This window comes from Fragaria vesca, linkage group LG4, assembly GCF_000184155.1.
Source record: "Fragaria vesca subsp. vesca linkage group LG4, FraVesHawaii_1.0, whole genome shotgun sequence".
Lineage (NCBI taxonomy): Eukaryota > Viridiplantae > Streptophyta > Magnoliopsida > Rosales > Rosaceae > Fragaria > Fragaria vesca.
The window spans coordinates 3604410-3618866 of NC_020494.1; the positions used below are offsets into that span (position 1 = coordinate 3604410).

Genomic DNA, 14457 nt, shown 5'->3' on the forward strand with positions numbered 1-14457 from the left:
CTTCCACCTCAAATTTCTCCTTACCTAGCTCAAGAGGGAGTGAGTCCTTTTAGGGCAAGGTTGCTGGGGTTGGAAGGGGCTACAAAACCATACCAAGCTTGCCCGGATTGGTGGCCGGAGGAGGAAGTTCCGGCGAAAAAACCGATTCGGCAGTCGAAGCTTCGGGCGGCACCGCTCACTCACGGCGGCGCTAGGGAGGCTGTCACCGGTCTAGAAATGTTGCTGGGAGGGAGACCGACCGAACGGAACCGGTCCGGCGGCGAACGGAGGCCGGACGGCGGCGGGAGGGCGGCCGGAAAACCGGGCAGCGGGAGGCTCGGGTGCGGAGAGGAAATCGGGAGGGAGAGAGAAAGAAAAGAAGAAGAAAATGGGTTGGGCTCGGCCCAGCCGACCCAACACTCCCTTTTTAACCCAAACTTCCAAAATAAAAACACCCCGAAAAATAATACCCGAATAAAAATTACCTTTTACTAGCTAAAATTTACCATTTTTACCGTAGTCATATTTTCCTCATACGAATAATCCTCCGCACATAATCGTCCCCGAAACCCCTCTAGGGACCAATTAAACTATTTACTCAATGATCGAGACGGTAAAATTCTTATTATAATCACGCTAGTAAATAAGGTAAAAATATAAGGGTCGGGATGTGACACCCTCTATGCATTGAGAGGCAACCGAATCATGTTGAGCTTTAAAAACATTCATGCTAATAGTTTTCATTTGAAAACAAATTGTGAGAATGAACAAGAGTTATTTTGTGTATACCTTCTCATGGAGAAGCTCATAATTAAGTCAATCTAGAAGACAGTATGTCACTACGATTTGAATATCGAATCCCATGTTATCGCCAAACATGATATTTGGGACACCGACTCATGCTTTGGTTTGACCAAATCGGTCATTCTGGAAGAGATATGATGGTCCGAATTTTGAGCTACTTTAAATTCTCATGGACATCCATTCTTCCGCTCAAAACAAAGACATTCGGGATCTAGTTTCACCATAAAGCATGATGGTGATGCCATGGTTGTAAATGGCAGCACTCGGGGGACATTAACGTCACCCAAACACGGCTCCAACTTCCTGGAGGCCGTCTGGTCAATTCCTCAAGCAATTGAGGTGCACCGGCCTTTCCTCGATGTCTCATCGGCCCCCTGCAATGCTTATTACTTGTTTTGAAAGCCTATTCTTTAGCTAAATTAGGAATGAGACCCTCCTACGCTAAATGACACAAAAGTAAACATTCCATTCTTACATCAAATTATGTAGATAGATACAACCAACTTGCGGACACTTTTTTTTATGTTTTATGGTGTTAGTTGAAGTGTTAACACACTAGTCACGTGTTACATTATTGTCTGCTGCTTATGCTTTTAAGAGCTCACTACCCTTTTTTTTTAAAAAAGAAATTATTTATAAAGATTGAAGAGGGAACAACGATAATTGCCGTCCCTGTCCTTGAGGAACTTGGGACAGCAGAAACACCTACCATCCTGTTACTTATTTGGTCTCACGAAAAATGACTACGATAATAGTCTTAAGATTAGTAGATGTGCACCAATACTTCCATTCAGGTTTATATCACATGCAGCTTTATTATTCGTCTACGACCCATCAACATTGAATATTTTTGCACTACAACTCGTGACTGTAGGCACGGATTGACACGAAATTGCAATCCTTGAGCTTAAACAGGATTGAAACGGATCTCCAATCCTTGAGTTCTGTTAGATGTTATTTCTAGGTGCTAAATCGCACTGCTACTGCGCACAATGATGGGTCATTTGAGATGAATAAATATTTAGGTTGGATATGTAGAACCTCCAACTATATAGTCCGCCTATGTAGAAACCTTGTCAGGCGATCTATTTCACCGTTATATTACGGATTGTCACTTTGATGAGACAATATTCCTATCGTTATGGGGACATATATAAGAACATAAGTGTTTAAGTGGAACGACGTGAATTGTCATGGTTTGTCCCCACTAAGTCTCATCTTAATCTCAAATGCTTAAAGTGTTAAAATGACGACATCACATGCTGCAAATATGTCTGCAAGGATTGATGTCTTATCAAAGGACATGGCGCGACCAAAAGAAGTTGATATTGGCGCCATCACCATGGATGGTGACATGGTGACGCCATATAGTGGCAAAATTGGTGTCACAAGGCCGTGTGGCTCCCCAAAGGAGGGAGGCTCTTAGGTTCGATAATTTCTTGCACTAGGAAGAAAGCGAGCTTGGCACAACCTGATCCATTGATCAGTGATACTCAAATCTGTCTCATAAAGTCTGAATTATGATTATCATTGGGGACGCCTCAATGTCAAATCCAATCCATATAGAGATCTCTACAAGTATTACATTAGTGTATATGAGGATGTGGGATAATGAGTCTACTATCGAACCACCCTTCGTTGATGGATATCAACTTAGTTGATTGGCCTAATGGAAAGATATGATCCAGCATAACAAAGAGATAGGTCTTTGGACAGGTGATATTGACACCGCAAGTGTAAACCTTATCAACTATGTCTTTGTTAGATAGCGTAGTGAGAACAAGAGCTTAGACTCACCTTATGGCGCAAGGTCTCTCACTAACACGCACTAGGATCGACTATGATGAGATATGCTCTCGTAATGGATGTCATTGAACTCCACTACTTTGTCAGTTTGGTAGTTTCCGAATAACTGAACATACAGCCTATGAATGTGGTCATAATAACATCTCTATGGGATCAGAGATATACATGAAGGTCTTAAACAGACTTTATTCATCCGAATCAAATGGCTCCAGACCATATGAGCACGCGCTTGCAAAAGGAAGTTTAAAACGCACGGTAAGTAACTACTTGATTTTGAAGGGATATGATGAATTATGCCCTTGCGTGTTGATTCCGAATTTACATGGACTCTTGATGAACTAAGAGATGCCAAGATGTATCAAACATCTGAAGTTAAGAATGAAACAGATCTTGGGAAGACACGGTCTCGAAAAGGCACTCGATGACTGTATTGATGATGATTTTCCATCAATCGGTTTAGGTGCTCTAACGAAAGTGAGGCCTACATATACCCCATGATTAGTCAAAATCTTTACTCTATAAAGAGAGATCTGTTGTTTTGTCTAAAGAAAGATGACAAATATGTGTTAAGAGATGAAATTCCCATATAAGTACAATAAGACGCATCAATGTACTTAACACGATACGAAATATTTAACATCTCGTTCACTATAAACTTGTAAGGCCAAGTTTCTCCTTTATAGTCTTTTACTCTCTTCCTAGCGGTCGAGCAGCTACGTTCCCTCTATGATTAGTGTGAAGGAATATCAAGGTAGTGACCGGATGCACCCATACAACGCCAATGTAATGGCAGTAACTTCTTTTTCAATACTTAATGGTATAAAAGGTTGAGGCTTATTCTATCCATACATAAGAAAGACACATCAAAAGCGAAATCAGAATCTGCCAAGCTTCGTAGGTCAACTTCCACGGGATCTACAGGAAACCTCACTCATTGGAAAACTATGAAATTGATACCATTGGAAAGGTCTATGTGTCTACTTTCCAGGGACACGAACCATTTGATCGTACCAATCATATTGAGTGAGTTATGGCCATTTTTGTTAAGTAGGACGGATCTGTCCGAGAATCTGATTTTGGCAAAACAGTCAACTTCGACGGGACTTTGTGAATAGGTCGGGACGAAACAGAAAGTGTGTAATATACGGTTGGAAAGGTACGGATGTCTACTTTCCATAAACATTTACGGATCGTCCATATCTATTTCCTAGATAAAGTTATGGCTGTTTTAGTACCCGAAGGTCATGCTACGCGAGAATATGATTTTCTGCGTGAACTTATGTCTTGAGTTCACAAGCGGCCTTCTCCTCAAGATCTTAGTATAAAAAATCATGTTTGAGGAAAATACGGCATGATCTAGTTAATTATTGCCCAATACCACATTTGAAGACATGTTAAAGAGTATTGACATGCTAAGTTATCGAAACTTCCGTGATTTGAAAGAATCAGGAAGAGCCCTATGATTGATGTAAAAATCAGGGAGAGATGCAGACTTTAAGGGGAGTCTAGCACATACATACATGTCATTATCAAATGTGAAGGGTGCGTTGTACTCTTTTTCTCTTACGATCAAAGTTTAGTTTTTCTCCTACAGGATTTTTGTTACTTGACGAGGTTTTTGACAAGGTGACATATCAGCACCACCGGCATAGCGGCGCGTAGCACAAGGGGGAGTGTTCTAAGATATTCCATATTGTTCTAGGATATTTCATATGTGTGTCTTGGCCTTATGCCATCAGGATATGTAGTTAGAATAAGACTATGTATTACTTATCATTACCTTATTGGTACTTTATAGTTCCCTATATAAAGGGCTCATATCAATGAATAAGATGATGATTCTCTTATTATCTCATTCCCTACAGTTTATACTTCATCAGTTTCAAACTAATTTTGGGACGTTATTTCTTTTAGAATTTAGGATGTCACTCAGTTTCTAAATATATTCCGGTCAATATTAGTGCTTGAAAAAAAAATCATTCAAATACCAATAAGGCCAAATTACAACAATTTCAGCAATTTCGAAGAAACTTAAACTTGCCAGGGGCCAACTACAATCACTCAATTAACTTCGATTGTTACATTCTTTAACAATGGTGTGTGTGAGTTCGTTATGAACCTTAGGGAGACCTTATAATGAGGACCAAGTGAGGACTTTCAAATGAACGGTTGGATCAAGGTTTTGATTTTTAATTGATATTTTCTAATTCCCATGTGCATATTATCCAACCATTCATTTGAAAGTCCTCACTTGGTCCTCATTATAAAGTCCTCATTAGAAGCTCTCCCATGAACCTTGAGCAATGAGGGTACTCTGGAATTCTTTTTATAAGTAATTGTCTTTGAACCTAACTTAATGATATTCTTACATAGTTGAGTCGAGGGTATTTGAGCTCAAGCACATTTCACAAATGAGCTGAATCTAGTTGAATTCAAACTTGGAAAGAAGGTCAGTCAAGTTGAGCACCTTAGTATTCGATTCTATTAAGTTTGGTTTATGGATAACTATGACAAAACACTGTGTCGAATCGTATATTCGTTTCATATTAATTTTGTTTCGTATATTTATCGTGTAACACAAAAAATAAACCATTAAGCTCTCGTTGACATGATGCTAAAACCAATTCCTTATAATTTCGTTCGTGTTTGTTGAGATATCAATCTCACATCGGAAATATGAGACATTGTCTATGGGTTTATAAAGGTTTGGGCCACTCCACCCATTACCAATTGGTTTTGGATGTGAACCCATACTACTTTATGAGTATTTCTAGTCGTGTGAAATTTTCCCGAGTCTTATCATACCGTAACCTGTCCACACGTGTGTTTGGGAGTAATGTATGTATTTGGGCCGGGTCTTAATCGCCCGATAACTCCCTACTAGGGTTTAAGCTCTCTGCATTCCTTTCTTTGTGTGTTTGAGAAAGAAAGACACACATCAACATGTCTCGGCCGGAGCTCCAAAACCCGCCGGAGATTTTCTACAATGACGAGGAAGCTCGCAAGTACACTCGCAACTCCCGCATCATGGAGATTCAGTCCGAGCTCTCCGACCGGGCCCTCGAGCTTCTCGCTCTGCCGCAAGATGACGTCCCCAGGTTGCTGCTCGACATAGGTATGTTTCTCTTAAACCCTAAACCCTAAAAACTCTGACTTTTCAGAGTAAACCTGAGTGCTTTGAAGTTTTCCTGTGTAGGTTGCGGCTCTGGGCTTAGCGGAGAGACCTTGTCTGATAATGGGCATCACTGGATTGGTTTAGATATTTCTCATTCCATGCTTGGTATATGAAAGTTCTTTTTTTTTTTTGGTTTCTTATATTATGTGAATTTTTATTATAATTGGGGCATTCCAGGTTTAATTTTTTTATTTTCAATTAATTGTAGATGTTGCACTGGAAAATGAGGTTAAGGGTGACCTTTTGCTTGCAGACATGGGCCAGGTGAGCTTCATTTTCCATTTTATGTAGGCAGATAAACAGAGATTATGTTTTGCAACATTATGTTATTTGGATTTAGAGCCTGTTTGGCTGATATCTTCGGTTAATTGTGCAATTTAGTGTAGGAAAGTGGTGCATATGATTCAACCTGGAATTGATTTGTGGCGTAATACTGTTTGAAATTTTGTTTCAGGGGTTAGGACTTCGTTCAGGAGTTATTGACGGTGCCATAAGTATCTCAGCTGTTCAGGTGAGTTTTGCTATCTGTTACCGGTTTTGATAATTATTAGGAGTGAATGTCCTAGATAGCTTCTTCTATCAGCTGCCTGCTGTGTTAGCATGTGTCCCTTGCCAGGAATTTAGAGTGCTTGCTTATCAGAACCCGATTTTAATTTTTAATGTTTTGGCAATGCAGTGGTTGTGCAATGCTGACAAGTCCTCTCATAATCCACGATTAAGATTGAAGTATGTTGTGGTTGCTTTTGGTTATGGTTATTATCAGTGTTGTTGTGCTTGGAATGTAATTAATTACTTGCCGGGCCCTTCTTGTTCTTTTACCAAGTTTAGCAAAGGCTGAACTCTTGATTTATGTTTGGTGTGGCATTGAATGTTTTTGGCTCAAAATCTTTGCAGGGCTTTCTTTGGGTCACTGTATAGATGTTTAGCTAGGGGAGCAAAAGCTGCATTTCAAATGTATCCAGAAAATATAGACCAGCGGGAATTGATTGTGAGTTCTGCAATGCGTGCTGGATTTTCTGGTGGTATCGTTGTTGATTATCCAAACAGGTATGCAACAAACAATAAGAGCTTGTCTGAAGGTCTCCATAGACAAAAGTGGATAGTAAATTGATCTCATTACTTGGTTCTGCCCTGCATCATTGGTTCTTTGGTCATGCATGATCCCTTTTGTGAACAACAAATTTTTTTTTTACTGCTGCTTGATTATGAACCTTTCCTGCATAAGCTTTCACCCATACCTTTCTAATACTCGAAAATATCTAAACAGTGCAATTACATACAAGCATGGACTTCAGACTATGCAGCATGGAAACCATACATCATTGACTATCTCTCTCTTTTTTTCTTTTTTCTTATGACATGTTCCTAAACTAGCTCTTATGGCATGCTGTAATTGCAATTAGTTAGATTCTTCTGTAAGGACAGGTCCCTAGTTCTCAAAATAAGTGAATATTGAAAGTTTCAATGCTACATCAACCAATAATAACTGCATGAGTGACCTTTTTGAGATAGTATTAACTGAACTGAAATTATATGAAAATAGTCAGTCGAGATGTCATGGAAATTGAAACAACTGAAATTCATCATAGAACCTTTTCCCACCGAATCTATTTTGTACGCTATTAACCTATCAATATTTTGTAATAGTTCCAAGAAAAGAAAAGAATACCTAGTCCTCACATGTGGTCCGCCATCTGTCAACACATCGGTTCCCGAGGGTAAAAGTGAGGATGGAGATAGTTCCTCTGATGAAGATAGTAGTGAAGATGAAGAAAATCAGACAGTAAGTTTGTGTTACTACCTTTTCATTTTCTGGTTAAACATAAATTTTTCAACAGGGCTCACATAAATTCGAAGCCCACAGTAATTCATTTCTTCATGAATTCCTAATGTGATATTATTTTGTCAAGCAGGTATCCATTTCAGACAGGCACAGGCCAAGGAAAAAGCAGAGAACAACAAAGAAAGGTAAGGGGAGAGATTGGATACTGAAGAAGAAGGAACAGAGTAGAAGAAAAGGGAATGTTGTTCCTCCAGATACAAGGTACACTGGTCGGAAACGAAAGGCTCGCTTTTGATCTTGCACCAGACCTCGATGGCATAAGTTGGAAGTCACAGGTTTAGCGGTCTTCACTATTAATGTATTGGTTTCTAATACTAAACCAATACTTACAGTTTAAAGTTTATATAAGCAGTCATGTTGGGAGAGCTTCCAGAAGTTGTCATGTTGTATTTTGGTGGTTGCGTTGGTAACCTTGACTAGTTTGAGAGAAAAATTAGAGTAGTGTTGTGTTCTGTTCTGAGGTATGCTCAGTTAAAAGCATCCCTCTGTGCATCAGTTCATGTTCGTACTTGAGCAATACATTACATTTTTAATCTATACCAGAGAATGGAAAAAGGATTGGAGGAGAATAATGAGACATTTCTGAAAAGAATGTGCTACAATTTTCAACATTGATGTGGCTAATCCCTTCCACCCATTTTGAAGTATAACGGCTTCCATGAAAGCAACGAGGCTTTCTGAGGGATCTTGCTCCCATAAATCTGCAAGAGATTTTGGATTTAGATCGAAGCAATGATGCACAATGGTCGGTTGCGAAATATCTCTATGAACTCGTAAGATAAGTGGGAGGTTGAAGAATGTGGGTTGAAGGTCCCTTGGAGAGAAGAAGACGCGAGAGATTAGATGAAAGCAGAATGTAAAAGTCTACTTAAACTTACTCCAACTATTTTTGACCAAGCACAAGCTGCGCCACAGCCTAAGAAAGCTAGTATGTGAGCAAGAGATCAAAGCAATAACTAACTAAAATCCTTCAGTAGGATGAGGATGGAGATACTGCCTGTATAGATGTGAATAACATAGACAGAGCTCGCGAGTTTTACAGGATACGAGGAGCAAGTGAGCAACCATCTTGTTACAGAGGTTGCTGGTTTTTGTTCTCTTTGAACTACTGGTTACAACTTACAACCATCTGAGTTTTTAATGATCTCATGTATCTATCAAGAGGATGAGTTAAAATTGAAATAACAACATGGAGGTGGAGGTCCTGCGGATTCCTTGATTTCTTTTTGCACCTATGACAGACGGTATCTGTTATGACTCTGGAAGAAGTAGATTCAATTCTGTACCATCCAATTGAAAAGGAATAACATCAAATATTTACAGGAGGTCATTCCACCTCTAAAAAATGTGTGTGCATAAGGTCAATATATCACAACTTTCAACGGGAAATTCTACTGATTCGTTCAACATAAAAAGGTTCTTATTCGTCTGCATTTCTCTGCAGGTCTAAAGCTAGTAACACTAACTTCATATATTCAGTACCATATCTGATAGTATTTAATATACAATCTTTATTATGTTTTGCAAAGATAAAATTTAACAAACTTCATGAATTCATGATCTGATTTAGTGTTCGTTTACAGCCTGAAGCTTGAATCGCAGTGCCTCTTCTATACTAATTGGAAACTGAAACTGCAAATGTTCTCTATGCCACTACCATGGACAGATGATGTTCAGAAAAGCGATGATTAGGGATAGAAGATACCTGCACCCGGGCCGGTGAATGTTTTTTCCATTTTCTGTCAGGGGACTACATGTCACATCCCCAAATTTTATGCTTTGAAGTAAAATATCAAAACCAATAAAATTTGTGTGTGAATCGGAATATTATCCAATGCAAGGAATAATTAATTATTCAAGAATGTCAGAAAGTAAATGTTAAAATAATAAACCTTACAACCAGTTTGAAGGTATGATATCTAACTCTACACCTTTTAACGAAAGTGCAAAAAGAAATCTAGGAATTTTACATAGGAATCATGTCACTCACTTTCCAAGCAAGTGGTAGACGTCAGTCACTACTCCTGAAGGCTTCTTGTTACCCTTCAAGACTGACTCCCTGCAAAGTCACTCCCTACACCATAAAATGGTGTACCGGGTTCACAGGAAAAAGAAAATCCGGTAAGCTTATAAAGCTTGTATGAGCAAAACTATACAAGAGACTATTATACATTGACATATTACTTTAAGTAATACAGGAGAATATCATATAAGAATACGAAGAACAATTTCTAATATAATAATACATAAGACTTCTAATGATAACACACGGTAAGTCTCATCCAAAACAATATTTAGAGATGATGTACCACTCTAACACATATACCAACTCAAGACAAATGACTAACCTTGCAGCATTACACAATTCGATTTATGAAGACAAAAACTCCTCATCTATAACACCCACATGGATCAACTCACCAAGTAGGGTACTGCTCTAACACGGATCAACTCACCATGTTGAATCAGTCCGCACAAAATAACACTGAATTGACAACGACAGACTAGTGCACTAACTGTTATGAGGTTTTTCACCCCAGGGACTATTCTTGTTCCCTGCTTGCTCACTATGGGATCAAACTCACCCATTCTACATGATATTCAAGGTATTCTAACCTATAATCAATTGTAACTACAATGATACACTAACATTTCGATGACACAAGGTTAATTATGCAGGTGTCTACACAAGCAGATATAAATCAAATCAAGAACAATAATGTACGCAGATGAATCATTCCTTATTTGCTTTAAAAACATAATATTCACAAGAGTGCAAAAATATAACCAATATCAATTACAGGGAATTAACATATGTATTGCACACTCAAGCCGTCAGAATTTAAATTGCAAGTACAAAACATAACTAAAGTAGCAAAACATATTCATTTGCTTCTCTCCCGTGAGCGTCTGACCCAAATCAAGAGTGAGCGTCCCCTGTCCGGCGGCGAGCCCTCCCGCCGTCGTCGGACGGGTCTTCGTCGGCTTCATGTTGACTGGTGTGCTACCGAGCTCCCTCGGCGACCTGTTTGGTGAGGCTGAGGCGAGTACAGGTACGGTGTTAGGGATGGCGTTCATTGGGGCCGGCATGCATTTGCCTACTACGTGCAGGGTTGGTCGGCGAGAGGATAGGCAACCACAGATTTGGCAGCAGACGGACGCAGATGAGATCTCGACGGCTTGGCGGCGGGGATCGAATAAGTTTTCGATCCGAATTGGTTCCGTTTCGTCGGATCTAGGCATGAGCCCGGTCTATATCGTGGCCTCCTCGAGGAGCGATGTGGTGGTCGGGCTCTGGAGAGCGGTGGTCCGGCTGAGGGAGGGTGGTGGTTACAGGGTATGGACGGCGACGACGGTGGTAGCAGTAGGACTAGGTCGATGGTGGCTGACTACAAGGGATCCTCTTCTCCCTAGGTTTGTTGTTTGGGCTTGGGCCTGGACTGTTTTAACTATGTTTTGTTTTGTTTTTCATTCAGTAATGTCTAGTTGGTTAATGAGGTGTGGCTCTATGCCGTCAATAAGCTCTTTTACTAAAGGGCAATGTGGGCTATGTCCTGACAAGCGCACGCAGAGTGTCGTGATTGCGTTATTGAGGCAGCGAGTTCTTTGCTTAGTCAAATGGTCGCAGCCTCTTTTTGACAGAGTGAAATCTTCGCATAACGGGAAAGCAGATATACATAGTCTTTTATGGCTCCATATGAGTTTTAGCTTTCTGTTATGCCGCCATGTTTTATGCAAAGCAAATAGAGTCGTCAATGATATGCTCTTTGTTAATTTGTTATTGCTTGAATGCATAGGTTGTGTAGGGTCTCCTAATATTGTTTTTAGGTGTTCTTGCATTATGGGGTTTAGGCTTTATGTCCCCTCCCTTGTATTCTGCGATTTCAGTAATAGTAACGGCGTGAGGGCTGCCTTCTAGCCCTTAGATTACAAAAAAAAAAAAAAAAAAACATAACTAAAGTATGATATTAAGAAGACAAAGTGTTAAGCATATGTGGATTTCATAAAAACATTGTCAACTGACTCCAAAAAGAAACTCAGATTTCTTTCAGCTATTCATACCAGAAAATTTGATGCAACCTTCCTATTTCAAAGTTCTCTACAAGTTTCAATTCTTCTCCGTTTGAGATGATTCTTGATCCTATTGAATCGTGAAGGAAAACTTCTACAATGTTGTATGTGCTTCATACTTAATCAAGAAATTCAATGAACCAAAAGAGTCCTTAAACCCATCTGGGTTAATATAGAAGAGAAACAAACAAGATCACTTCACACACCATAACTTCCTTATTTCTCAATCAATTTGGGCAAATAATATATCAATTTTATACTACTCAAAATGCCCAACGATTTTGTGCAATCAAATCATGATTTTAAAGACAAACGAGGATGCTAAATTGACCAATTACAGTAAATTCGAACCAAACCATAGAGAAGAGAAATTCAACTGAACCGAGGTATCATACAACCAAGCATCCCTAAAGTTCCAATGCCTATCAATAGAAAGTGAAAACCTTATAGCAAACCACCAACTCTAATATTAATCGTAGCAATGGAAGAAGGAGAGTAGATAAACCAAAATCACTAGACTATGAAATTTTGAAAGTTTTACTCACCTAATACTGCTCCCAAACGCAAGACTTCAGTTCTCCTCCCTCTCCTCTAAACCGTCTGTCCTCTCCCTATTCCCAGAAGCTGCTTCCACAAAACCAAATTCTCAAAATCAGTCCAAGTTAACTGCTCCACTAATCAGTCAAGAAAAAATAAATAAATAAATAACTAAATAAATACCTATATATTTATATAAACATGTAGCAATGTAAATATATATATATTCTGTGTGTATATATAATCAAAAGAAACAAAAAAAACTGAATCATTACATTCTACCCTCCTAAAACAAAATTTCGTCCTCGAAATTTGTTTACCTGCCTCAACAAACAAGTGTGGATATCTAATTCTTATTTCGGATTCTAGTTCCCATGAAGCATCACCTTCATCATGGTGACTCCATAAATCCTTGACTAACGCAACCTCCTTTCGACGAAGCTGCTTTGTCATTCGATAACAATGCACACAGGTGACTCAACATAGGTAGCATTTTTGTTCAACACTATGGTACTATAGTCAATCTTGTGTGATTCATCTCGTATATATTTCCTCAACATTCACACATGGAACGCATTGTGTACTCCAGATAAACTAGGCGGTAAGGCCAATCAATATGCCAAGTCACCAACTGTCTCTAAGATCTCAAAAGGCCCTACATACCTCGGTGATAATTTTCCTTTCTTCCCAAATCTCATAACACCTTTCGTTGGTGAAACCTTCAAGAAAACATGGTCTCCCACCTTGAACTGTACCCTTCGCCTCTTTAAATCTGCATAGCTCTTTTGTCGGCTTTGTGCTGTTTTCAATTTATCCTTAATCACTGCAATCTTCTCAGTTGTCATCTGAACCATATCAGGCCCCAATAATGCGCCATCACCAACTTCAGCCCAACAAATAGGTGAGCGACAAAGCTTGCTATAAAGAGCTTCATAAGGGGTCATACCAATACTTGAGTGGTAACTATTGTTATAAGCAAACTCCATTAGTGGTATGTGTTCTTCCCAACTACCCCTAAAATCTAAAATACAAGCTCGAAGCATGTCTTCAATTATTTGGTTAACGCGTTCTGTTTGACCATCCGTTTGCCGGTGAAAAGCAGTACTAAGATCCAATGAGGTGCCCATGGCCTTCTGAAAACTACTCCAAAATTGAGATGTTAACCGCGCGTCTCTATCAGAGACAATAGAGACTGGAACACCATGAAGTCGAACAACTTCACGTATGTATAATTTGCATAGCGTATCTACTGAATACGTGACACATATAGGAATGAAATGAGCTGACTTTGTCAACCGATCGACAATGACCCATATTGAATCATGCCCAAGTTTAGACTTTGGAAATCCAACTACAAAGTCCATAGTGATATTCTCCCACTTCCATATCGGAATAGTGAGTGGTTTCAACATCCCCGCTGTCCTCTGGTGCTCTGCCTTCACTAGTTGGCAAGTCAGACATTTTGAGACGAAGTCAGCAATCTCTCGTTTCATGCCATCCCACCAATATTGTCTTCGAAGGTCCATATATAGCTTAGTATTACCGGGGTGGATAGTATAACGTGATCTATGCGCCTCATCAAGGATCTCCCTTTTGAGTTCAGCCACATTAGGAACACATAATCTGCCACGAAATCTAAAACCACCATCACTTCCCACATACCATTCTGTTGGACAATCATCAATCAAATCAACTACCAAATCTGCTATCTTATTTTGCAGCAACTTATCACGTTCTTGTGCTTGAACAATCCGATTTACCAAGGTAGGTTGTACAGACATGCTGCAAAGAAATGACCCCTTATCAACCTGATTTGGCTGAATTTTGAACTCAGACAAGGTCTGCAACAACCTCCACTCATGCACCATCATTAGTGCAATTATTCCCCTACGCTTTCGACTCAGAGCATCTACCACGACATTTGCTTTTCCTGGATGGTACTGAAGCGAGAAATCATAGTCATTTAAGAGTTCTCATGTTCAGCTCCTTTTGTGAAAATAGGTATTTCAAAGAGAAAATTACATAGTAGCACATGACCAAATTTAAAAACACAAAAAACCCACTTCTTATATTTCTTGTACAGATTAGGACAAGAGTCCAAGCCCAAAATGAAGTTGTAACAGGCCTGACCCGAGTTTTTGTGGTAAAAGACCAAAATGCTCAAATTTTTCAAAACAATTACGTTTCATGCCATTCTCTTCTTCATACAACCCCCCGATCTGGTTCTTTACCTCTGCAAAAT

The 14457-nt window shown here is 39.4% G+C and overlaps 1 protein-coding gene across 1 annotated transcript in view; it reads left to right on the plus strand.

The window, feature by feature from the left end:
• The window catches only part of LOC101312917 (uncharacterized methyltransferase WBSCR22-like), a 26827-nt gene extending 18476 nt beyond the window's left edge, over positions 1–8351 (plus strand). The window contains exons 3-10 of the mRNA XM_004296423.1: positions 5513–5704; positions 5786–5869; positions 5973–6028; positions 6219–6275; positions 6441–6490; positions 6659–6811; positions 7412–7547; positions 7678–8351. Of these exons, the coding sequence (XP_004296471.1) occupies positions 5513–5704; positions 5786–5869; positions 5973–6028; positions 6219–6275; positions 6441–6490; positions 6659–6811; positions 7412–7547; positions 7678–7842 (893 nt within the window). The 3' untranslated portion in view covers positions 7843–8351. The remainder of the gene's footprint in view (positions 1–5512; positions 5705–5785; positions 5870–5972; positions 6029–6218; positions 6276–6440; positions 6491–6658; positions 6812–7411; positions 7548–7677) is intronic.
• The last annotated feature ends 6106 nt before the right edge of the window (positions 8352–14457 follow it).